We start from the raw sequence: 26589 nt of genomic DNA, 5'->3' as shown, positions 1-26589 counted from the left end.
ACCTCGCGCGACAAAGACTTCCGCCGGCAAAACGTGGTGGGTTTTCTTTCTTGTGGTCGCATCGCGCGTCCGCGCGCCGGGCTTGTGAGCGCTCGCCCTTGTCCGCGGGGCTGCGCGTCTTGCAAGAGGCGACTGCCGGAGCTGCTGTCGCTCGCGAGGATCGGCGCGAGTGGGAGGTTGGATGGGGGGGGGGGCGTTTGTTGTCGGGGGCAGGCGGGAGGTGATCTGCTAGAGACAGCAGAACGCTTGCGCGTGGTGTGTCGTCGTCTGTGTGCCCCCCCTCACCCTTTTCACTCACCTGAGGTGCGGCCTAATCCGTCCCCCTCGCCGTTAGATTAATTTGTTTTGAGTTCACGAATTTGTTCTCGAGGTGGTCAGATGGGCCGGGTGTTCGGAAGACAGAGCCACTGACAATTCCCTCCCCCCCCCCCCAATTCCCCCCCCACACCCCCTCCCCACTGCTTACCGAGTCTGCGGGGTTCGAATCTGGGTTTCAAACCCCTCCTGATTAAAACTAAGTTAAGTTCGTTGATGGGTTCCCAGCCCTCGAATCAGATGAACAGACATTTGATTCACGAGTGCTGATCGCATTGCACGCGGTTTATCGCTTTAAATTTGTTACAATTTTTTTATGGGGCCAATTTTTTTATTCGTGAGAATATTCATCAAATATGCCGGGTAGGAGTAATAATGCACGTGCCAAATTCCCGCGCGAAAGGCTATTCAAAGAAAATTACGAAACGCATCCTTGCGGATCCTTGTAATCAGCATTGACACACGGAGGGTGGCTCTGCCCAGTGACTCAATTATATGCCATCAGCTCATTGTGTGCTTTCGGGTTGTGGTACGTGCGTTGTTCAGCGCGTTGAACAATGCACTTCCTCGAGTAGCTCGCAAGGCGACGTGTGTGCGGCGAAACGTCGGACATGGTGCCGAACGGACACGTGGCGCCTTTCAGATTGGCGCTTGTTGGCAGAGCGAAGCTCGCGTCTTCGGTGCCTAATAATGCTTCGGCGGCCTGCACACACGCACACACACCTCGCTGTGGATTCATTGCCAGCGCGTTCCACGCACACGTGTGTGTCTGAGTGTAGGAGGAAGTGGAGCGGTAGTGTAATGGTTAGCGCGCTGTGCTACGAACCTGACGACCCGCCTTCGATTCCCGCTCACGGCCGATTATCTGAACCGATCCTGGGCCTCCCCTAGGTAGACTCAGCTTCAAATGAGTTCCTTGTGTGGTGTGTGGTGTGTAGTAATCTTCGCCACTGCGGAGACAAAAGCGACCGGGCGTGGTGCTGGCCACCCAATCGCTCATGTGCCACGCCGGCCTTCATAGGTGCTAATAGCACTTACCCCAATGGTCTGTCAAGGCTATACGGGGGAACTTTGTCTTTTTGTTGTACTCCCAGGCAACTTCATCCTTCAACTCTACACGCACACACTGGGCACTGAGCTCGAAGCGTTGCCGCACAACTTCCCGAGGCAATCCACAGCACAGTGTCGGCAAGCAGCCTTCGTGCAGACCAGATAACAACGGCCAAGCGCCTTTATTAACTCGGGGAAAGTGTCACTCAAGAGTCTGATGACTCTCGTTTTTTTTAGGAGGGCCCTGCGTTGTTGGGATGTTTGGTCAATTTCAAGCCGCGGGGAGGGGGACGGAGTTTGGAAAGAAAGTGGAGTTCCCAGAGATAGGCGACCACTCGAAACTAAACAAAAATCTAATTTTCGCAAGGTAAGGCCCACTGAGCTCAAGGGATATTTTTAAGAAGCGACCTTCAAACGCATGTCTCTGATTGTGGAGGGAATATACCTCCGCAATGGACTATTTTGATGTTACCAAGTAAGGCCTCACTGAGCAATAAGGCTCTTTCTCACAAATGATAGCTCAACGAAGTGGCTTATCACGTGGGAATGTATAGCAGTAGCCAAATACACGCGACCACAGGGAGAGAGACACGCAAACTGTCAAATATAAAACAGGCATAAGAGTCGGGATCGAACTCACGACCTCCTTCATACCAGGCGAGGTAGTTAACATCTCGCCCCCGTGGCGAGGATATAACACTCAAAGCCCAATGCAGATCGATTCAATATCCCATTGCTGCACTCCAATATTCTGGCCGTCCCACAATCCCAAGTCGACAACACCTGGTCTTCTCAAGCAGTCCGTCATTCTAATACCAAGCCAGCTCAACGTCCTGCATAGCTTCTGAGATCCAGTAGAGTTTAACTGCTATGAATGATGGGATTGGGCTGATCAGGACTCACCTGAATAGGAGTCTTGAGACTCTGCAATGCTTCACTTTTTTTTATTCTGGACGAGCAAAGGGGAGCATTACATCGTATTGGCGATGCAGAATGTGAAATTTGAATAGAATCAACGCAAATTGGCAGTAATATCACAGGATTAAGCATGCAGATCACGTGAATATACAGGAATTTCATTTCTCTGCGGGGGACAAATATCATTTAAATTTAATAATCGAGGGAATAAAGAAAAACACACTCCCTACAAGGTGATCTCCAATACCTGTCACACACTCAGTCACTTAAGTGGCATACATACCATTTACATATTATTAAGGCGGTGAACTATTGGATTACCTGCGGGTAGGAGAGCGAAGGGTATTGATATATTATTCCTTAAACAGAAACATGTTACACGCGCTATTCCTCCCGGGAGTGACGAAGGTGCAGAGATGTGACAGATAATACGAAATGCCCCCGTACAGATTTCAAGGCAATGAATGTGTGTGTGTGTGTGTTGCGCGCGTACGATTTTATTTTTTTTAAGACTGCCGCTTGCTCTGGTTCGTATACGAGCGGCGTGCCACAGCTTGGGCTGTGGACACGAGAGGGCTCATTTAATCGGCGTTTGCAACAACAGACGCGTCTTAAGGGCTTTGCGCAGTCACTTTGTGACTTGAAACTGGTTTCCAAAAAGAAAAAAAACATGTAAAGGTTTTCCAAAAGGCGCGCGGAGAGCGAATCAAAGAGACGCATCGCGATTTGCATCACATGACCTCGATGCAAGTTAAAGGGGCAGCCCTGCAAATCCCTCACTCATGCTGCTGCTGCTGGTGGAATGGCCTCCATTAGACAAAGCTCTAGAGTTTCCGTCTCGAGCCTGTACATATGCATTTATATGCGTGTTGAGCTTATTTTGCACCATACGCAGACAACCCTGCCAATCAGACACACAAAATTTACTTCTAAACAAATTCGTTTTCAATCTAGGGTTTTCAATTTACGTGAGTCTGTGGGTGTCTGTGCGAGGAGGCTATGGATCTATGTGTGAGTCTTAGGGTCCATGTGAGTCTGTGGGTCTCTACGTATGTATGTTGAATATCTTTCGCACCATACGTGCCCAACCGTGCTAATCGGAGGTGCTGTGGGTATCGAGGTGATGGTGGCGGGGGGGGGGTGCGGATAAGAAATCTACCGATCGTCTCAGCTGCCACGCCGGGAGATTGAACCAAATCAACGACCTCCGGAATGCAAGTCGCAGTCGACGATCACCGTGGACTTGTCAACCAGAGTTTGATTCGTGGCCACGGCTATACAATCGATCTGCGAGCGATGTCCGAAACCGGTTCTCTGCCCCCCCCCCCAATCCCACCCCCTGCGTCGAGCCGCAGAGACGAGTGCGGTGAAGTACGGTCCAACGGCCCCGGCACGGCGCAGGGAAGCCTTCGCCCCGCTGTGTGTTGACAAGGGGGGGGGGGGGGTGGGGGCTAAAAATTGGTCGCCCTTGCAAAAGAGGTTAGGTTAATCTTCTTGGTTCTTTCGGTAAAAGTCACGTAGAAGGGAAATAATAAAATAATAAAAATAAACATAATAAAATACAATTCTCACGACATTTCGGCCACAAAGCAAGCAGCCGTTCTCAGGTGAAGAACAGGTCTGTCGGAAAGACAGCGTCTGAATGAGTTCATTCAGACTTGCGTTGTGGCCGAAACGTCGTGAGAATTGTATTTTATTATGTTTTATTTTTATTATTTTATTATTTCCCTTCTACGTGACTTTACCGAAACCAAGAAGATGAATCCCTGCAGTGAGGAAAGCTTTAAATAGAAATTTAAGGTTAGGTTAATTCACGTACCTCCGCGGCGTCATTTCATCCTCTGCTCAAAAGGAGAAGCGACCCGTCATTGAATTCTATCGTGTGACACCTATCACGATGCCCGCGGTGCACTTAGGGATTTAATTGCCGGTTCGCTGAATGAGGAAAGTGGCGGAGGTCACTCAGCTGAGTGCCAGCTTCCAGTCGTCCAAAGCGACAAAGTGATTTTTTTTTCCCTGGCGATGGCCAGATCTGTGATTCTCTCCTTTTCTCAGACCATGCAACATATCGTGGACGACTTCCCCAATCAAAGCATTCAACGGCGATCTGAAACAAATGCAAGCAAATACTCCTGAAGCGGTCGAATGGATGTCAAATCTCGACATCAATTTGTAAATGGCGGCAATGACATCATCAATGACATCATCATTGCCGCCATTTTTTCCCAGGTAAGGCCCCACTGAGCTGTACAGCTCTTTTTCAGAAGCGACCTGGCTATCAAAAATGATAGCTCAATGGAGTGGCTTATCGCATGGACGTTTATAGCAGCCAAATACTCCAAACGTGTGATTGTTGATTCTCAATGTGGAGGGAAAAACCGGAGGACCCGGAGACAAAATCCACGCGACCACGGATGAGAGAGACAGGCAACCCCCAAATATACAGCAGGCAAAAGGCGTCAGGGTCGGGATCGAACCCATGACCTGAAACAGGAGGACTTATCCACAAATTTGGCTGCCGCCTGATGAAGCTAGTTGTAATTACTGGCGAAACGTCTTAAGCAGATTGTCAATGTTGTGGCTTGGCTCTCCAACACACCGGTGTGCTGTACTAGTGACGAATTGGCACGTTCTGTTTACGTGACAAACCTTACTAATTGGCTGTGTCCGGTGGTGGTGGGTTTAACGACACATTTATATATTTACGCGATCCTACCCAAAAACCTGTATTATCCATGACCTCCTGTATACCAGGCGAGGTAGTTAACATCTCGCTACGTCTCCCTCCTCGCCTTCCCCACCCCCGTAAGTGATTCAATAAGTTGCCACAATTTGGATTCGCGAATCAATGGCAATATGAATGCTGTTTCGTCTCATATTTACCGTCTCATTTGGACAGTTCTGTTTGCCTCATTAACCTATTCGACACATTATCATATGATTTGCATATAATTTTCACACATTTGAATCATATTAGAATTATTACAATTCGCATTCTCGTTTTGCTCACGCCTGTTTTCCCCGTTAGCCCAACTGTAACACAGGCACATCATTTGCATAACTCATATCATAATTATAACAATTCACCTTGTCGTCGGTGTAGTTTTGTTTGCAACATTATACCAAAGGTAACGTTCGCATATAATGTGCATACAATTAGCATAAAGCATCACAATAATGTTGTGATCGTTTATGATGACGGACCGATGAGATAATTTCATTGTGCGGGTGCTCACCGGGTGCATTGTTACTTCAAAGCACGGCCGTGGGGAAATTTGGTGACGGATTGGGGAGTCTTCATCCAACAGCGGATTGCTCATGGCTGGACAGCGATTCCGATTTACCTTCTCGTGTGTTCAGGTTGGCTCCTTTAGCCCAAATGTCACGTTTACATATTATTTGCATGCAATTTGCATGAATTGTTAATTATCAAATCCCACGAGGGCGATTCAACGCGGAGGCAGGGTTCCGGCGAGAATCAACTTCAATCGATGATTTATCATTTCATGCCGAATGAATTGTGACACAATAATGTGCAATCATGGGGGCAATATTTATATTTATTTTAACAGCGTCTACAAAGGCAATTTCTGTCATGAATAAATACATCTGATGTCGTAAAAAAATATTTATGTTACTGCTCTCGGTGAAAGACAAGCTTGGTAACCTTACACTCCAGTTTCATAGAGCACTGGTATCAAAGTGCCCGGATGCGAAGGAGGCCAGATATCAAAGTTCATGGGTATCAAGGATCACTGGTCTGAATCGGACACAGGTATCAATAAGCCCGATTCTGTCGCTCCATCTGCCTGCGGTCGTCCGTTCTCTCTCGGATGCGTTCCGTTCATCGGACGCTCCCTCGGCCGTCACCAATTTCTACCAACGACGCGTGCCAGCCCAAGACCACTTACTATTTTAGTAATTTTTTTATATTCATATTCTTGGTTCTTTCGGTAAAGTATTTCGGTAAAATCTTGATTTGAAGCTTTCGTGACTCCAGGAATGCATACTCTTTGGTTCTTTCGGTAAAGTCACGTAGGTAGAAAATAATAAAAATTATATATAATATAAATTTTTAAAATCCAGCAGTCTAACTGCTGGATATTTTTTTCCCGCCTGAGGACGACCGCTTGTGTTGCGATCGAAACGTCGCGATATATTATTTTCTTTCGGTAAAGTCACGTTTTTGCTTTTATTTTCATTTTATTTAAATGTTTTATTTATTTTATGATTTTTATTTTCTATCTACGTGACTTTACCGAAAGAACCGAGAAATATGAATTCCTGCAGTCACGAAAGTTTTAAGTCAAACATTTATTTTATACATAAATAAATATGTTATGGCCACGATACAAAGTAGATTTCAAAATGAAGACCGCTTACTCTTCGTATTCGCGGTTTGAAGGACGCCAGCAAAGCCACGCGTGCATTGTTCTATAATTCGTGGCGCTCCTCCGCACGCCCAAGACGTCATTCCCGTCGTGCGTGATAACGTGGGAAATCTTACGCAGAGAGGCAGATGTCGTTGGCACACTTACAGTTCGTCATTATGATCATTATTGTTACTTGATCACTTTCGACGTCGCCCGCGTTGTTAACGCAGCGGCTAAGTCGGGGGGGGGAGAAACAGCCTTTGTCGGATTATTCTCGTAGCACAAGTAGCAGCAAATGCTACGGGCCCCGCACTTTCAAGGGCCCCGCGCTAAATGTATCATCTGGCTGTATAGCAAATAAAAAAGAGACAATTACTTTTCTATGCAAGTAAAAAATGTGTGTTTTAATATTTACGTTTTTTTATTTAGGGCCCCTTTATAACATATGCTACGGGCCCGCACTAGCTTAATCCGGCACTGAAAACAAGCACTCACTTTTGACTTTTAAATCATCTTCATCTCGCAAATTAGATGCGTGCAAGTGGACCATTACTCGCGGAAGTGCCACGTGGTTCAATTCCTCCTTGCGAGTGGCATTTGTGCAAAGCTCCGTCTGTACACAAAGGGCCGCCTGCCTCTTTGCTAACTATCACCTCCAATTTAACATCAATCAAGCCAAGAGAGCGTCTGACATCGAGTGCCATTTTCATTTCTACTCGGGGGCGACACACACACACACGCGCGCAATCGCCGTGCCGAGCTGAACAATGCGAGCAATTAACGAGTAAAAAAAAACTGTTATTGCCTCTCGCAACCCCGGATCGTCAACATATGATTCTTGCAACTGCGGTATATATATATATATTTTTTATAATAATCGTATTCTTTTTTTGGTCGTTGTTGTGGTCGCAACATGTTGTTATTGTTATTGAAAGAAAATCCGATGTCTGCATTTTTTTATTGTCTTTTTTTACTCTAAATACTTCTCATATTGCAGAGTAGTCCACACAAATTATGGACATGTAAAGATTAACAATAGCAATTACAGCGATCTCAAATATCGTCGATTCTATGACGATGAAAGAGACAAAAATGCGCCCCGCGCAGCCTACATAGACTGTGAAAGGACAAGTTCTGCTGTTAGCGAGCTCATATGAGGCCGAGTAAACCTAGGGGAGGCCCACGACCGGTTCAGATAATCGTCACTGGAGTTGGCCGTGAGCACGAGTCGAACTTGGGTGGCCCAGTTCGTAGGGCAGTGCGCAAACCACCACGCTACTGCTCCATATGCATACAATGAGTAGTGGCCTATGTGAGTGAGTGAATGCACCCCCTACGAACTCAGCGGCACAAGTTCGATTCTCGGGCGTGGCTCAACACGCCCGGCTGCCTTTGTCTTCCGAGTGGCACCAGGGACTCGTTTGAGGCTGAGTCGACCTAGGGCGAGGCCCAGGGCCGGTTCAGATCATTGTCACCGGGGTTGGCCATGAGCGGGAATCGAACCCGGGTGGCCGAGGTTCGTGGCGCAGCGCGCTCGCCACTACTGCACCACCGCTCCCCACGCAACACGCAGCGACGCGCGCGCACACGACATCGACCTCTCTCGTTCCTTGTCAACATGCTTACTTTTTTTTTTAATGGCCTCATTGCTCTGTCGTAGCAGAAATGTAAGGACGTCATAGCAAGAGAATGACTGCCCATGACAAAAGAGCCATCACTCACCCTCTCGTTCCGCGAATCGATCACATTCCTCTCCAGGGATGACAAGTAGTATGGCCCTGGTAATCGGTGTATATATATAGATATTTTTTTTAAATAACTATAATGTCATACATTGGCTTCGTTATAATTAACAGGAGACGGCTTTAATGAGATGCTTTTCAACGCAGCTATTTCAAACGACCGCGGGATGATCGGCTGGCAGAACATTAGCGGAATTAAAATGTTAAGAATATATAGATAGATAGATTTCTATTCATTCGCTGACCTACCGCGTAAATCGCCCTCGTCGTATTCATTTCATTGGCATCCGCATCACGGTGCAGGCTTCTTAGGCAGAGGCCGAGGATCGACGATTGTCGTCAGCGGCCTTTTTGCTCATGTCAAAATGTTCGTCGTAACCCGATGAGCTCAATGACAGGGATGATTTCAGCCGTTGGAGATGCGGTGCCGGGAGTGCTTAACGACGCAATTAGCCGAGTGTGCGCACGTGTTAAATGATAACATCAATATTCATAACAATGCAAATTGTCACCCCGGAGTGTCTCACCGCGGTCTGGGCCCTTCGCACTCGAGGGAGCGAGCGGGGTACCTCTGCGTTTGAGGCACCTCACCTCTGGAACGCCCTGGCCATTGGGGTCAGGAATTCCGAGACACTTACGAATCGTAAAATCTCGAAACATATATTTTTTTAAATGGCTTTCATCTCGATTTAAAGCTTTCGTGACTGCAGGGATTCATCTTCTTGTTTTTTTCGGTAAAGTCACGTAGAAGGGAAATAATAAAATAATAAAAATAAAACATAATAAAATAATTCTGACGACGTTTCGGCTACAACGCAAGCAGCCGTCCTTTTCACCAGATGACGACTGCTTGCGTTGTGGCCGAAACGTCGTGAGAATTATTTTATTATGTTTTATTTTTATTATTTTATTATTTCCCTTCTACGTGGCTTTACCGAAAAAACCAAGAAGAGGCTTTCATCTCTTTAGTTATTTTCAAACCGTCTTTCTCACTCCTTCCTCTGCTTTACTTGATTGTTGTTAACTATGTTCGGCCTTTCCATGCATAGCGCCCTGAGAACGATTGTTTAAGGGCACTTTATACATTTAGATTGTTGTTGTTGTTGTTAAATTATCGATGAGTCTTGGCAAAAAAAAGTATTTTCAGGAGGGTCGTGCATTGCGATGTTTTGGCCGGGTCTGCTTCATGGCTGTTTGGCTGTTAAGTACAGTACCCAGAGAAACCCCATTGCATGTGCGGGGATAATGCTTACAACTCAGCACAGGTAGATTCAAGAATCCGTAATGACCGTTTTGAGTGTTTTTTTTTTAATCAATGTAGGTGAGCGGATGGGTGACCTAGAGAAATCCCTCCCCCACACTCCGCACAGATGGATGTCAACAATCCACTTGCCGTGCTGCCATCTCTGGCCATCTGCACCCCTAAGCGTTCGACACTTGGTATTGCCAGGCAGTCTCCCTTCAGCGGAACTGATCAGGCTCAAGCCCAGCTTAGCTTCTGAGCTCCGCCGAGGAGGAGGGAGGGGGGGGGGTAGGTTACGTTCGGGGTGATTCGGATGCTCGTAAGGCTGATCGGCAGCGAGATAGCAGAAAGGGACGCGCAGGAACTTTCGCAAATCTCATCGTGATCCACCAGCCCCTGCCTCCAGGCGCGCATGGCCCCAGCGCATAACCTGCCACGCGTGCTCATTGCGTTGAGCGGTGTGCAGGAGCGCAAATGTCAGCGTAACGATCGCACGTACGCACAACGCATATCCATTGCATGATTTTTGCTCATGTGCGTGCACGTGTGGCAGTGGGGAGCGGTGGCGTCGCGGTTAGCGCACTGCGCCACGAACCCGACGACGCGAGATCGATTGCTGCTCGCGGCCGGCACCAGTGACGATTATCTGAACCGGCCCTGGGCCTCTCCTAGGTCGACTCAGCCTCAAATGAGTACCTGGTGCCAGACGAGGGCAGCCGGCCGGACGTTGTGTTGGCCACCCCACCTACTCGTGTGCCGTGCCGGCCTTCAAAGGTGCTTGCTAACAGCACTTGCCCCAACAGTCTGCTCAGGCTATACGGGCAATCTTTGTCTTTGTTTCGTGGCAGTGAGGAGCGGTCTTATATCGGTTCACGCTCTGAGCTACGGCGACCCGAGTTCGATTCCCGCTCATGGCCACCAACACCGGTGACGATTACCTTAACCAGTTATGGGCCTCCCCTAGGTCGACTCAGCCTCAAATGAGTGCCTCGTTCGATGAGTGAACGTCCGCCACTCGGGGAGACAAAGGCGGCCACGCCACCACCTCGTGTGCCGTTCGGCTCTTCAGAGGTGCTCGCTTACGGCACTTGCCCCTCGCAGTCTGTGAAGGCTATAGGGGGATCTTTGTCTTCGGTGTGGCAGGCACGTGGTGGTCATCGAGGCTAATTGGGACGGACCTCCCCTGGTGTCTGTCGCGCGGATCGCAAAATAACGCAATGAGGGATTCTTTTTTTTTAAAGAACTCTGCCAGTGATGCAGCACAATAGCTACAATAATAACAGTAAAAAGCGCCACCTTAAAAAATATATACAACGATAAAATGCAATAATGCCGCAACGGAGAATATTTGTTCGCTCAAGTTAAATTTCGCGAGGTCATAAAATCTTTAATAGAGTTGCCTGTCGTATACATGGAAGTTATTAATACGAAGGGCGTTCTTGCAACACCGTCCTTTTGGATCGTGTGAACAGTTGCTTCACAGGCAATGTGTGATACTTGATGTCTTGATGAACCTAGGAAGCATATTAATCGTGTCATGTTTCAAATCAAGAGATCACACATTTAAGGTGCGTATGTGGGGAGCGGTGGTGCAGCGGTTAGCGCTACGCTGCGCCATGAACCCGGCGACCCGAGTTCAATTCCCGCTCACGGCCAGCACCAGTGACGATTATCTGAACCGGTCCTGGGTCTCCCCTAGCTCGACTCAGCCTCAAATGAGCGACTGGTGCGGTGTGTAAACATCGTCACTGGGGAGACAAAGGCGGCCGGGCGTGATGTTGGCCACCCACCCCCTCGTGTGTCGTGCCGGCCTTCATAGGCGGTCGCTAGCAGCACTTGCCCCAAAAGTCCGTGCAGGCTATGCAGGGGACCACCGTCTTTGTTGTGTAAGTAGGAAGAGGTGATCGGTGGTGCAGCGGTTAGCTCGTTGTGCTGCGAACGCGGCGACCCGAATTTTGATTCTCGCTCCCAGCGCAACATCAGTGGCTGAACTGCTTCTGAGCCTTTCCCTCGGTCTGATACGAGGACCTGGTGCGGTGTGATACGACACCATCACCCGGGGAGACAAAGGTGGCCGAGCGTGGTTGTGGCCACACCACAACTTCGTCCGGTATCCCCATGCCAACGTGAACAGCACTTCGCCCACCATCAGCCGACTCGGCCACACGAGTGGTGGACCTTTTCGTGTCGTTTCGCGTACAATACTTACATGCGCATGCTGATGGGCTAACCATTGGACCCTCTTGGAGTCAATTCGCACACACTAATGGGTGGCTGTGTGTGCAAGGAGATGTCGTGCACACAATAGTTTCTCGTTTAGAAGAAAAGAAAAGAAAAAGAGAGAGAAAAAAAAATATTTTTTGGATTAACACCGGGCCCCAATTTTTTTTCATTAATCTTTGACCTGCCATTCGGTGACCTCTCGAAAACCTTGAATAGCCTGCAATAGTCCCCCCCCCCCCCCCCCCGACAGGAGGGTGAGAAGTAAACATCGTTTATACACGCTTGGCGAAACGCTGCCTATATTATTATTACTGCGAGGCAAGTGTCTGAAATATTTGCTATAATCTCTGCCGAGCCAGTAGCAAGGAAACGGTGGTAGTGTGTGTGTGTTTGTTTTTTTTATTGTCTGTGATAATGACGATAATAATACTACTACGACTGGCAAATGGAAATAGCGAGCGGCGGAGGTGACAGTGCATTAGCGCGGCCGTCACAGATTACGAGCGAGAATGAGCGGTGGTTTTAGTTCCCATCAATCTGTCTGCATCGCGAGTGCAGAGGATGGCGGAGACGATGCAAAAGTAGTTGTATATCTATCTTTCCCACTTGCGATAAGCACATTGTTATTTTTTTTCATGACATGTCTATATTGTTTCGTTGTTGTTGTTGCAAACATTTTATCGAGGGAGACAACAACAACAAAAGATTCGCCTCTTGACGTGGCGTCTTTAGCGGATATTTTACAGAGAGATTATTACGTTGATGCCCGCACACAGCAGCGGCAGACATCCCGTAGAGGGCATGGCTTGTAAGAGTTGTATAATATGATTAGGACAAATAAATAAAAATCATATACCGTAACAAGGGAAACTCTGGTCTGTTGGCTTTCCAGGCCTAAATTATCAAGCAGCATTTGTTTAAGTCAGAAAACTCTGAACAGATGTTGACATTCTGGGTCTCATCGACAGAGTTAGGCTTGTTAAACAGATGCTGCTAGGTTGCCAGATGTTCATGTGTCAAGAGTGCTCCAATTCGACGATGGGACTCCATCCACATGTTAAAAAAACACAATACTGGACATAAACTCACCATCCGTTGCAGTGGAGCATTGTGGGTATACTTTTTTCCCATAATACTCACCGGCAATGCTTACTGACTACAGGATGGCCAGGATATGGAAGTATAACAAAGGATTATTGAATCTATCTGTGCGGATCGTTGTTTGTTACTCATTCGAATATAGCTTCTTTTTTCAGTGCTCTAATCAGCTCAACATGTGTCCCGGTTGAGCCCTCCGGAAATTAGGTAGCTTTAGTTTATGGCTGCGTGAAATTGGCCTGAATTTGCCATTCTGGACGGCTGGAATTACCAATGGCGCACCAAGCTATATTCATAATAGAGACCGCGATAGAAGCCCGGTCTATTGCACGAATTTTCCATGGCAAAATCCCACTTAGAATTGCTTTCAAATGAAAGGAGATTTAACGTGGCAATTGCCCGTAGAGGACATGACAGTCGCTAGATTCCTGCAGACATCTCGCCGGTTGGAAGAGTAGAAATTCGAATGTTATTCCTGCAGGAATTGCTCGAGTCGTACGGTTTATACAATGTAATACGATACCCGCTTCCCTACAGGGATCATCCGAGATGGCATGTTTGAAGTGCTTTGTAAGTTTACTTAATAGCTACCATTCCTGTGGCTATTCGTATGCCTATTTGAAAAGAAATGGCGATCAAAATGTTGTAATGTTAATGTATTAACACGTAGGAGGTTTTCGCGACCAATATCATCCATAACACAGGTTTTCTTTTTAGGTTAGATCGCGTAAATATATAAATGTGTCGTTAAACCCGCCACCACCCGACACAGCCAATTAGTAAGGTTTGTCAAGTAAACAGAACGTGCCAATTTGTTACGAGTACAGCAACACCGGTCCGTGTTGGAGAGCCAATTTATCAGGCAGCATTTGTCTAAGTCAGAAAACTCTGAACAGATGTTGACTTTCTGGGTCTCATCAGCACAGTTAGGCTTCTTAAACAAATGCTGCTAGGTTGCCAGATATTATCGTATTCTTATGTTTTTTTGGTAAAGTCACGTAGGTAAAAATTTTAAATTTAAATTAATAAAAGTAAAATAAAATAAAAATAAAAAATCACGACGTTTCGGAGGCAACACAAGCTTCTGTCTTCAGGTGGAACCGTCACAGCCACGACAGCTGTATCAAGTAAATGAGAGATTACAAGAGATACCACTCCGTATATATAATGGTTGAGGGGGGAAGCGCCCGGAACGGCACACTTTTTATTAACATGTTATCGTGTCAAGAGTGCTTCAATTCAACTATGGGACTCCATCCACATGTAAAAAAATAAACAATACTGGCTTGGCTCTCCAACACATCGGTGTGCTGCACTAGTAACGAATTGGCCACGTTCTGTAACGTTACGTGACAAACCTCACTAATTTGCTGTGTCGGGTGGTGGCGGGTTTAACGACACATTTATACTAATAGGGGTTTTCCCCTTTTTTTCTGGCAACAAAACTGACACCTTTTGCAAGGAATCATGCTTACATTAACCTCAATACTTGCAAAAGGTGTCAGTTTTGTTGCCAAAAAAAGAGGGAAAACCCCTATTAGTATATTTTGGTACTGGCAAAGGAGGTCCCATGATGACACATTTATATTTATATTCTCTGGTTCTTTCGGTAAAGTCACGTTGATAGAACAAATAGTCAAAAAAAACACGACGATGCGGTCGCAACACAAGAACCAGAGAGCATTGATTCCTGCAGTCACGAAAGTTTCAAATCAATATTGACACATTTATATATTTACGCGATCTAACCCAAACAACCTCTATTATGAATTTTAATATAATTCTCATCAGCCCCCCCTCCCTCCTCCCCTATGGTGTACACAGGTGGGTGCTCCTCCTCTTGTTATCCACTCTACTGCTATGGTCTATCTGTTTACGTGTTTTTAGTACAGAAATGTCGCCTATTATATACAGTAGAACCCCTCTTAATGACCACCGCTGTTAACGACTGATCGCTTAACGATGGGCCTCCATAAAAGCCAATGTGTAGTCTATAGTGTAGTGTATAGTGTAGTGTATAGTGTAGTGTATAGTGTAGTGTATAGTAGTGTAGTGTATAGTAGTGTAGTGTAGAGTGCAGTGTATAGTGTAGTGTATAGTGGTGTATAGTGTAGTGTATAGTAGTGTATAGTGTAGTGTATAGTGTAGTGTATAGTAGTGTATAGTAGTGCAGTGTATAGTGTAGTGTATAGTGTAGTGTATAGTAGTGTATAGTAGTGTAGTGTATAGTGTAGTGTATAGTAGTGTATAGTGTAGTGTATAGTAGTGTATAGTGTAGTGTATAGTGTAGTGTATAGTAGTGTATAGTGTAGTGTATAGTAGTGTATACTATACACTACACTATACACTACACACTACACTACTATACACTGTATAGTAGTGTAGTGTATAGTGTAGTGTATAGTAGTGTATAGTGTAGTGTGTAGTGTATAGTGTAGTGTATAGTGTAGTGTGTAGTGTATAGTGTAGTGTATAGTAGTGTATAGTGTAGTGTGTAGTGTATAGTGTAGTGTATAGTGTAGTGTGTAGTGTATAGTGTAGTGTATAGTGTATAGTGTAGTGTATAGTGTAGTGTATAGTGTAGTGTATAGTGTAGTGTATAGTAGTGTGGAGTAGAACCCCTCAACTAATCGCTTAACGACTAATCGCTTAGCGACGAGCCTCCATACAGCCCAATGTGTTCGCTTACCGACCATTCCCCTGTTAACGACAGGCAGTTATGGATACAGTACAAATTAATGAATGAATTGATTGACCGTGTTTATTTTAATATTATGTATTTATAATGTCGTTAGTATCTTTATGTATTCATATTCATTTTTTTTAAATATTATAAATAGCGTTTATTTTGGGTCAAAGGGAATCACTTTCGATGCTACCGGAACAAATTAAACCTTTAACGTGTATTTCCCGTACTCGCTTAACGACCAAATCAATTAACGACCGGTTTCATGGAACCAATTACCGTCGTTAAGAGGGCTTCTACTGTACTTTTTTTCCCATTGAAGCCCACACAACCGACATAACGGTGGGTGTTATTGCTGAATACGTGTTGAGTTTCGTGTTGTTTGTGCACGCTGGAATGGTAGGCGTTGAATGCGATTCCTCCTGCCCGAAAAGCACTCAGCGGGACCATTTCTACGACACAACGCGACGGCAAATGGAGTCTAAGTTCACCGTAGATTTTAGCCAGATGTTCCTTTTGTAAGTATCAAAGCTAACGTTTGTACGTTTTTTCTATTAAAAGTACATCTATAAACACAGCACTTGGAAGAATAAAAAACATCCGTCTTAAAGGGAAAAAATGCGCTCGCAACAACCGGCCTCCTCTACGCATCCCACAAGAATAATTGCCTGCAGCCAAAAAGAGCCAGGCTTGGAATGGGAGTAGTTCCCAAATACCGCCAAGGCTACTTGCTGGCCTCAATTTGCAGCCTTCTTAACGCAAACGCCTTCCATAAATGCATTCACAATCGCCTTGCGGAAGTTTGTTCGTGACTGCAGGGATCCATCCTCTTTGGATCTTTCGGTAAAGTCACGTGGGTAGAAAATAAAATAAATTAAATCACGACGTTTCGGGCGCAACACAAGCGCCCGTCATCAGGTGGGACAACACGGCAAGAAACAATCGCTGAAGTGGGCAAAAAAAAACCTCGGGTCAAACTCGCAGCGTCGTCTTGACGCTAGCCATCTAACACAGACGATCACCGCAGCGCGCGGCGCTTTCAGATGCGCTTCTGCGGCCGTCTGGAACGCTCTTCCTTTCGATATCAGGAAGCCACTGGAGCTATGCACTTTTACATAATCGAGATTGACAACTCATTTCTTCACAACTAACTTTTGTGTTTAGTTTGTTGTCCTGCCCCCCCCCCACGCCCGCACCTCCGAATAGCGCGGTTGGCTGCGTACAGTGCGACACAAGTTCAACACGCACACGTCCAGCCCGCCGAGTGCATACTGCCAACTCACTTCGGTGAGGGTGCCCTCAAACGGGCAAGCGAGTTGAGGGTACACGGACAATGTACGTGGAGTCGAAGAGCGTGGCAAGAGGGGGCTTCACGTGGGGTCAGTAGGGCAGAGCGGAGCTTGGTGTCGCCATCGACACGCGTCGTTGCCCTTTGCCTTCATCGTCGTCATCATCGTTGTCGTCATCATCGTCGTCGTCATCATCGTCGTCATCGTTGTTGTCATCGTCGTCATCATCGTCATCATTGTCGTCATCATCGTCGTCGTCGTCGTCATCGTCGTCGTCATCATCGTCGTCGTCATCGTCGTGGTCGTCATCGTCGTCGTGATCGTCATCATTGTCATCATCGTCAGACCCAACGCAGAAGATCTCTGGTCGTTGTCTTTGTCACCATTGTCATCATTATCGTGCCACCATCATTCTCACCGGCATCATCACAGTCGGGTATAATATAACGTGGCGGGGGATAATCTTGCACTGAACAACAACAACGCAATTTGAAGAAGAAACCCAAACAAGACGGACACCAAGAGCCATCCCTGGGGTGTTCCTCCCACCGCTCTTAAGATTCTTAATCAGCTGCCGTGGCTTTATTACACGTCTTGGGTCAGGGCTACGTTTCAGCTGGGTCTGTCTGGGTAGGCAACCCGGAAAATATTTCCCCACCCGGTACACCGCATCCAGAATGCCTCTCGCTACGGCCGTGGCTACGACTGGACATCTGTGAAAAAGAGCTGTGTAGCTCATCGGATTCCCCACAGTACAAATGAATAGTATGGTTCGGATTCTGATAGCAACGTGGCACCTAATCCAGTCTACCAGCGACCGGGAATACTTGTCAGTGAGGAAATAAGCTCCTACCTTGGGTACTGTATTTCCGACCAATTCTAAGAATCCCGTACGTTACGTTACGTACGGGATTCAATATTCAGTAGGGTTCGTACATACGTATATTGAATTTCTTTTCGCACCGTACGTAGTCAAGAGTGCGAATCGGTGCGCGGAATGTGTCATTGATTTTAAACACACTTGCGAAGATATTTTGTCCTGGTAATTATTTGGCATGTAATAGCTCCACCACCCCCCCTCCCCCTCGAAAGGCCGATAAATACAAACCAGCCAGCAACTTGGCACACCAATGATAGTCCGGTACAGCATACAAGAGCAGCACACAACACTTTTGTTGAATTGAGAAAGGTTATAGGACCTTGGGAATAGGTGCTTGGGAGGAAGTTCCGAATGCAGTAGCTCGGATGAGCATCGCGACATTTGTTGAATTGTTAAATTGTTTACTGGTCATTTAAAAATTTAAATAAACGGGTCATCAGAAGACACTTGTTAAAAATTGAATTATCATCAAGTAAAGGCCCCATGGTGGCTAACGCAGCCTCCAATTGTCTCCTCCGTCTCCCGAGCCGGTCCATTTATGTGCTGTAAAGAAGGATCATTGCCTGAAACGTCACTTGTTATATTAGGTGTTTTTATTTATTTTAAAGCCACGGCGTTATTGACGAATCTTGTTGAGTTCATCTGTTTATTGAATTGAGCGAGTCATGAGCCGTGATTGGTGGAAGTAAATAGAGAGGTCCAGAATGTTTGGGGTTTTCACTCCCTCGCACTGCGGCGGTTGAACGCAGTACGCGTCTCCTCCGGTTAGCACGGTTGGCTACGTAGGGTGCAAAAGAAATTCAAAGACGACAAAGATCCCCCCCCCCCCCCTGTCTAGCCTGTAACAGACTGTCGGGGCAAGTGCTGTCAGCGAGCGCCTACGAAGGCCGGCACGGCACACGAAGGGGTGGGTGGCCATCACCCCACGCCCGACTGCCATTGTCTCCCCAGTGGCGATGTTTACACACGGCACCAGGTACTCATTTGAGGCCGAGTCCACCTAGGGGAGGCCCAGAACCGGTACAGATAATTGTCGCTGGTGTTGACCGTGAGCGGGAAATCGAACTCGGCTGGCCGGAGGTTCAACGTACAAACAAAGACACAATCAGGTAGAACGAACCCTGGACATGGTTGGAGGCATCAACAGGGATTCATTTCAATCCGGGTCGGTGTCCCGCTCTATAAATACGAAAAAGACGATAAGCATCCGGCACACCGCATCCAGAATACATCTTGCTGTGCGGGCTACTTAGGCGCGTTTCCTTCCTAGCGACGCCCTAAAAATATTCAGTGATAAATCGAGCGCTCGCTTTTTATCAAAGGCAATCGCGGCTCACGTTTAAACGACGACCGCGCTGGCGGTGAAAGAAGAAACGCGGCGCGCTCGTGTCGGGAACGACGCGGTATTTTCGCGGGGTCCATATCGAGAAATTGCACGCGGCCGTAAATTCTTCGCCGCTAAATCGGCCTATCGACACGCGCGGAGCGTCGACTGCAAACTCGAGAACCGATGGTGATGGAACCTCTCTCTGGAGATGACGATACAAAAAAACATTAAAGGAAATGTCCTCCAGTTAACTGTGGGCCGGTATTATGGGCTAGCCGTGGACATAATCTGTCAGAGTGAATGATTAGGTGCCGTATTTCCGTGGAAGGTCTTACTTTCAATTCCCCCCCCCCCCACCCCCAACAGAACGGCAATTGAATATTTCACTAATAAAATATATATATATACCAGCGGTATTCTTCGCTGAGTACGCCTGCCGTCCTGCGCTCCCACGTGTTCCCACGTGCGTACGAGATTCAGATTTTGTATCGGCCGCTTGCGCGCGCCGAGGGCTTAACCCACGACTCGACTCGACGGTTCGCCGCCGCCAGCAGCGGATTTTAATTCGCAAATTCGTTCGGGCTCCGACAGCGATGTGAGCCCGCCCAGGTAAAGGCAAAGGTGCAGCAGGAACACGACAGCGTCGTGCACATGACACTGCTATACTTCACTAGTGGCGGCGGGGGGGAGGGGAGGTGGGGCTATCCGGAGAGGATGACTTGGCCTACTCTTCCACGCTGCCCAGACAACCACGGACGGACGAGCACGCAAAGCCTGCCGGTGGACTCAGAGGGGTTGCTGGGAGGAACGGAGGCGGCGGGAGGTGGATTCGAACTGGCTAACCCCCCCAACCCCCACTTCCCCCCCCTCCCCCGCTGCGATCGTGTATAAATAACTAAATATCGTTAGCGTTGAGACAAGTTTTCAGCGGGGAATTAAAAGACACGAAGTTTTGGGGAGGCGGGGGTGGGGGAACAATTGCTTCATTTCAATTGCGCTCGCAACGCCGGCGGAGTGGCAAGGGTTAATATTTCATCAGGAAACATCCAGATAACCATTACATAAACCATTAGCCCACGCGACCCCTGTTTGTGTATATTTCATGCGCCATCCATGCGAAAACCGCCTGACACTTTTAAAAGCTAAGATCTTCATTTATGGATGTGGTGAGTCACGGGCGGCCTCGCTGGCTCCTTGCTCCCACGAACTCCCTGCGTTCATGTGGCCACGTGTGGCTGTCCAAGCGTGCAGTAGGCGGCCTCACCAACACAACACACTCACCTTGTGTGCAGTGTCAGCCTCACCAACACAACCCGATCTCTGTGTTCCGGCCTCACCAACACAACCAGATCTCAGTTGTCCGGCCTCACCAACACAACACACTCACCTTGTGTGCAGTGTCAGCCTCACCAACACAACCAGATCTCAGTGTTCCGGCCTCACCAACACAACCAGATCTCAGTGTTCCGGCCTCACCAACACAACACACTCACCTTGTGTGCAGTGTCCGGCCTTAACAGGAGCTCGCGCGTACAGGCCGTTTGTCATTCCACTGCTGGATGAGAGTCGCCCCTTGGGGTGCGTGATGTGTTGTGGGGGTTACGGTATTTGACTATACTTCACCGCGCTGGTCAGTGCTGGTTACAGAAGTGTGGTGGGGGGGGGCGGTAGAGGGGGTGGGCAATTGAAGGTATCGATATGAAAGTGATGTCCTACTCACACGACCATTGAGGCATTTGCCCTCATCTCTCAGCCAAACGGCTGGAATTCCACATTCCTATGACGAGGAGGGTCGATAATAACAAACCAGTGAATCGACACGTGGCATGGGGAGGCCTTCATCCAGCAGTGTATCTTTGCCATCGCAGAAATCGTTGAAGTGTACGTACGTCATCGTGAGTGCGCGTGCGCGCGCGCGTGCACGTACGTCATCGTGAGTGCGCGTGAGTGCGCGTGAACGCTCTGAGCGGGTGCGTGCCTGCACGCGACAGCGCGGAGCGGTGGCGCAGCAGTCAGCGCGCTGCGCTATGAATCCGCCGAATCCGAGTTGGATTCCCGCTCTCACGGCCAATCACGGTGGCGAATGTTTGCACCGGTTTGGGGCCTCCCTCTGGGTGGACTCGGCCTCAAATGAGTACCTGGTGCGGTGCGTAAATATCAGCAAGGGGGAGACAAAGGCGGCCGGGCGTGGTGCTGGCCAACACCACCCCCTCGCGTGCCGTGTCGGTCTCCGTCGCTGCTCGCTAACAGCACTTGCCCTAACAGGCTATTAAGGATGTACGGGGAATCTTTGTCTTTGGCATTGACCACTGACCTTCAGGCCATTGTAGTAAACACCAGACAGGAGGCCTTGGGATGGATGGGGTCGGCCACGTCCTCCGATACGGATCCACGCTCGGCTATTGAAAGCGGTCAGCTGTTTTTTTTGTTTTAGTTGCTTTTTGTGTTTTAGTTTGCTGTCCTAACCACGCGCACCTCCGATCAGCGCGACGGTTGGCTACGCGAACACACGGCTGTCGCGCACTTCGGGCAATGATAGGTGGAAACACACAAGCGAGCAAAACGAGGCAGTTAATACTGCTCATAGCGATCATCATCTTCATCATCGTGGTGCAGCACAAAAGAGTGGGCCACCCATGATTAATTTCTATTCACACTCGCACGGAATGCAAAGTGGGAACGGTACGGCGAAGTGCACTTCCAAGTCTAATGGGTGTCATGCGGCGAATTGCAGCAGCTGCACTCACCCAATGAGAAACCAGCCGATGTCCCGCACACAACAAGTGATGAAATGTGCCCCCCCCCCACCTGTGTGCTCACGTATGCCACGAAACAACAAAGCAAAAATGGGCCGTGGATTTTTCTCCGGGGTCCTCCGGTTTTGCCCATCCCCCCCCCCGCCTACTCCACATTAAGAAACAACACGCGCTTAAGATGATTTTTCTGCTACTATAAATTCCCACGAGTTGTAATGACGATGATGATGATGATGACGACCATGATACAAGCCACTTCGATGGGCTACCACGTGTGACGAGGTCGCCTCTGAAAAAAATCGCTCGACGGTGGAATTTAGCCGGTAAATAAAATAAATTTAGTTTTTGTGTGGGAGACCATTCAATCAACTGACCACGAAGCCCACCCGCCCATCGTATTCACAAGGCCATTTAACGTTGTGTGTGTAAACAAAGAAAAACGAGATCGAACACAGGTTTCCGTCAAGGTCAAACGGAACGATGGACTCGGTTCACATTTTTCCCGACATTATTAACAGCGGGGCCAGGGATGTGGACGTGCCTGGGAGCGTCGTCATTTTCACGTCGCGATATTTCGCCGCCCACATCAATCACCTCGCGCCGCCTTTTTAGTGGCATCGCCGCACGTTCAAGATGTGACCAGCGCCCTCGTACCCACGGGTTTCAATCATCGCGGTGATATACACACGCATCGACTATTTAATGCGTTGTAGATTGTTTTTCATTATTAGCCACAACGCTTCTCTACGGCGTGCGACGATGATGACGATCGTTCTCGGTAACGACAATTCGGCGTCGCGTTTGATAACCGAACGTGATGGGAGATGAACGCTATGCAGTCCCTGGTCACCGATTCGTTTGTTCAGGTTATAAACGACGGTTAGATTTGCAAATTGCTTCGTTTTTCTTCACGCTTTTACCATCCTTCTTGGTATGATTGCGATCTCAAATTCGGCCCCGTCTCGTTTGTAGCACCGTTTCCCATTCGCAACGAACGAAATCCAAATCCCAACATTGACCTCGCTGCTGTGCCACATCAACGTGAAGTCACGCGGATTCCAGGATTACTACCTGTCAACAGCACATATCCCTCTGGCCCCACCGTGGCATTGCCTATGTGCCCACCCGCCCACCTGTGAGCCCACCCACCCAACTGTGTGATCACCCACCTGTGTGCCCACCCACCCGTCTGTGTGCCCACCCACCCACCTGTGTGCCCACCCACCCACCTGTGTGCCCACCCGTCCACCTGTGTGCCCACCCGCTCACCTACGCGCCCGCCCACCCACCCGTCTGTGTGCCCACCCACCCACCTGTGTGCCCACCCGCTCACCTACGCGCCCGCCCACCCACCCGTCTGTGTGCCCACCCACCCACCTGTGTGCCCACCCGCCCACCTGCGTGCCCACACACCTGTGTGCCCACCCACCGGTGTGATCACCCACCCACCTGTGTGATCACCCACCCACCTGTGTGCCCACCCGCCCACCTGTGTGATCACCCACCTGTGTGCCCACCCACCTGTGTACCCACCCACCTGTGTGCCCACCCACCCACCGTTGCCACCTGCCAGTAAAGTTGTATCACCCCGCGAACGCCTCCCCGGCACGACGTGCCACCGATGACCCTGGCCACGCCGAAATCGCGCGCTTAGCAACGGCTGCCAAACGAGAGTGTCCGAGACACTCTCGTTTGGCAGAGCACGGGGGTCGCATTGCTCCACAAAGGTGCCGTCTGTCACGCGCACATTTCAAAGCACAATGCGATATGCTATCATAATGTAATGCATTACAGGGCGAGCGTTCCTGGATAACAATCTGATACAGGTCAATAACGTCTCTGGGCTGGGCTGGATGCCCCCCCCCAACCAACCTCCCCCCCCATCTCCTCCCCCCACCTTCACCTCCCCCCACCCCCCAGGCTTATGGCAGAGAATACAAAAGTTCTATTCAATCCTTGTGTATGATGGCAGCAGCCAAAAAGCCGCTGCTGCTGCTGCTGCGAGGATAACCGGAGTGTCACGTGATGATTTATGATCCTCGACGAGATCAGCGAGGTATCGTGGTCACGTTCGTGTGTAACGAGGGCGACCTTTAGTAACGACGTCGTCGTTCGTACAACCTGAAGACCAACAGCGTAGCGCGGCGAGCACTGCACGGGCACGGTGGGCTCTTGCGGGAACCTTTCGCGACACGTGCCCAAGTAATGTCGTGCTCCCCGGCAGCTCGGTGCAACTTGCACCGAGAGAGCGGAAGGCGCGCGCGCGCCTGGTCAGGGTGCGTGTAAACTTCACGACGACTCGCGGACGATACGGACGATACGGGTGACCGTGAACGGCAGCGAAAGTCGGGCAGCGAGCCCAGGAGAATTTCCCCACCGTCTAGATGGGAGGGATGATGTCAGCTGATGTGCAGGGGTTGGAGAGGGGGGGAGGGGGAGCTTCATCCAGCAGTGGATAATATCAGGGGTGATAAGTGGTGTGTAAAGTGGTTGCCATTTCTTTAAGATGTTTCTTGTTCATGTTTTTGTTTGTTGCGGTTGCAACCCGATTCAAGAGCCGAATGGCTCACAGGGCAATACCTAATCACTTAACTGCACTAAACTGAACCCAGTGCAAGGAATGACACTGTGGGACCCCTGTTCAATTTTTGCCATCTTGGATTTCCATCCCCTGTGTACTCAATGGCTACCTACGTCACTGGGACTAATGGTGATGACGACGACGAAGGGCATTAACAGCCGCGTCTTGCTTGCCTGCTTGTATGTTTCCACCTATTGTCCACAGTGCGACAGCTGACCATTTTCAACAGCCAAGCGTGGATCCGTATCGGAGGACGTGACCGGCCCCATCCGTTCCAAGGCCTCCTGTCTGGCCTATACTACAATGGCCTCAAGGTCAGTTGGTCAATGCCAAAGACAAAGATCCCCCCGTGTAGCCTTAGCACACTGCTCGGGCAAGTGCTGTTAGCGAGCACATACGGCACACAAGGGGGTGGGTGGCCAGCACCACGCCCGGCCGCCTTTGTCTTCCCCTTGCTGAAATTTGCACGCCGCATCAGGTACTCATTTATGTCTGAGTCGACCTAGAGGAGGCCCAGAACCCGTTCAAACGTTCGCCACCGTTATTGGTCGTGAGCGGGACCTGAACTCGGATCATCGGATTCGTAAGCGCAGCGCGCTAACCGCTGCAGCACCACTCCCCCGCAGACGCACGCATTCACGGGAATGTTGCATTTCGCTCAGACTGAGTGAACGAAGCTGACTGTACACACAAGACAAACACGAGAAGGCGACGTCAACGAAATGGCAAACACGAGAAAACAACAAAAAAGAGTTGACGATGTTTGAATTGAACCGAATCGCAACTCCGATTCGTGACAATTCGTCGAACGGCTGGCAGGCGTGAATTGCCTGTGACGTAGCCACCCGACGGGATGAGCACGTGGCCAGGAGCCCTGGTAGTGAGATACCTGTGGAGATTACCTGTACTCGCAGCACAGGTGAGAATTTGTCGCACCTCCGATGAGCACGGTTGGATATGTACGGTGCGAAAGAAGTTCAACATACGTACAACCCATCCAGACGACTGTAAATGCTCTTTGGCAAGGTATATCTGGCCCAAGACAAAGACGAATTTATATTTTACTTATCTCACCGGTGGTCAGTTCCCTCCCTATCACTCTTCTCCCGCTACTAACCACGGTCACTGCTCCCGTGAGCTTCACTCCATGCTTCCTCCACCCACGTCGACGACTCAGTCGACCGCGCACCAACACCACTACCACCGCCATTCGCCACTAAGTGACGGTGACGTGACCAGGGCGCCTGTGCCAGGCTAGGTGCACTTTGGGGCCACGTGAAGTGTCGAAGGCTCGCTGACAGGAGGAGGTCTCGGGACAGAGCCAACAGGTGCCATGGGTCGGCTGACTGAGATGACCGGTAGATGCACCACCAGCTGTACCCCCTACTGTGCCAGGCTAGGTGCAGGAGGTCTCGGGACAGAGCCAGCAGGTGCCATGGGTCGGCTGACTGAGATGACCGGTAGATGCACCAACAGCTGTACCCCCCTACTGTGTGAGGCTAGGTGCAGGAGGTCACGGGACAGACCCAGCAGGTGCCATGGGTCGGCTGACTGAGATGACCGGTAGATGCACCACCAGCTGTGCCCCCCTACTTGCCAGGCTAGGTGCAGGAGGTCTCGGGACAGAGCCAGCAGGTGCCATGGGTCGGCTGACTGAGATGACCGGTAGATGCACCACCAGCCGTGCCCCCCTACTGTGCCAGGCTAGGTGCAGGAGGTCTCAGGACAGAGCCAGCAGGTGCCATGGGTCGGCTGACTGAGATGACCGGTAGATACACCACCAGCTGTACCCCCCTACTGTGTCAGGCTAGGTGCAGGAGGTCACGGGACAGACCCAGCAGGTGCCATGGGTCGGCTGACTGAGATGACCGGTAGATGCACCACCAGCTGTACCCCCCTACTTGCCAGGCTAGGTGCAGGAGGTCTCGGGACTGAGCCAGCAGGTGCCATGGGTCGGCTGACTGAGATGACCGGTAGATGCACCACCAGCTGTACCCCCCTACTGTGCCAGGCTAGGTGCAGGATGTCTCGGGACAGACCCAGCAGGTGCCATGCGTTGGCTGACTGAGATTACCGGCAGATGCACCACCAGCTGTACTCCCTTCTGT

At 49.3% G+C, this 26589-nt stretch overlaps 1 protein-coding gene across 1 annotated transcript in view; it reads left to right on the top strand.

The window, feature by feature from the left end:
• The window catches only part of LOC144734590 (neurexin-1-beta-like), a 530465-nt gene that overhangs the window by 427277 nt on the left and 76599 nt on the right, over positions 1-26589 (top strand). Inside the window, exon 4 of the mRNA XM_078616842.1 lies at positions 24686-24795. Coding sequence (XP_078472968.1) covers positions 24686-24795 — 110 coding nt within the window. The remainder of the gene's footprint in view (positions 1-24685; positions 24796-26589) is intronic.

This window comes from Lampetra planeri, chromosome 52 (genome assembly GCF_965212315.1).
Source record: "Lampetra planeri chromosome 52, kcLamPlan1.2.h2, whole genome shotgun sequence".
NCBI lineage: Eukaryota > Metazoa > Chordata > Hyperoartia > Petromyzontiformes > Petromyzontidae > Lampetra > Lampetra planeri.
This window is presented reverse-complemented; position numbering and strand designations above follow the sequence as displayed.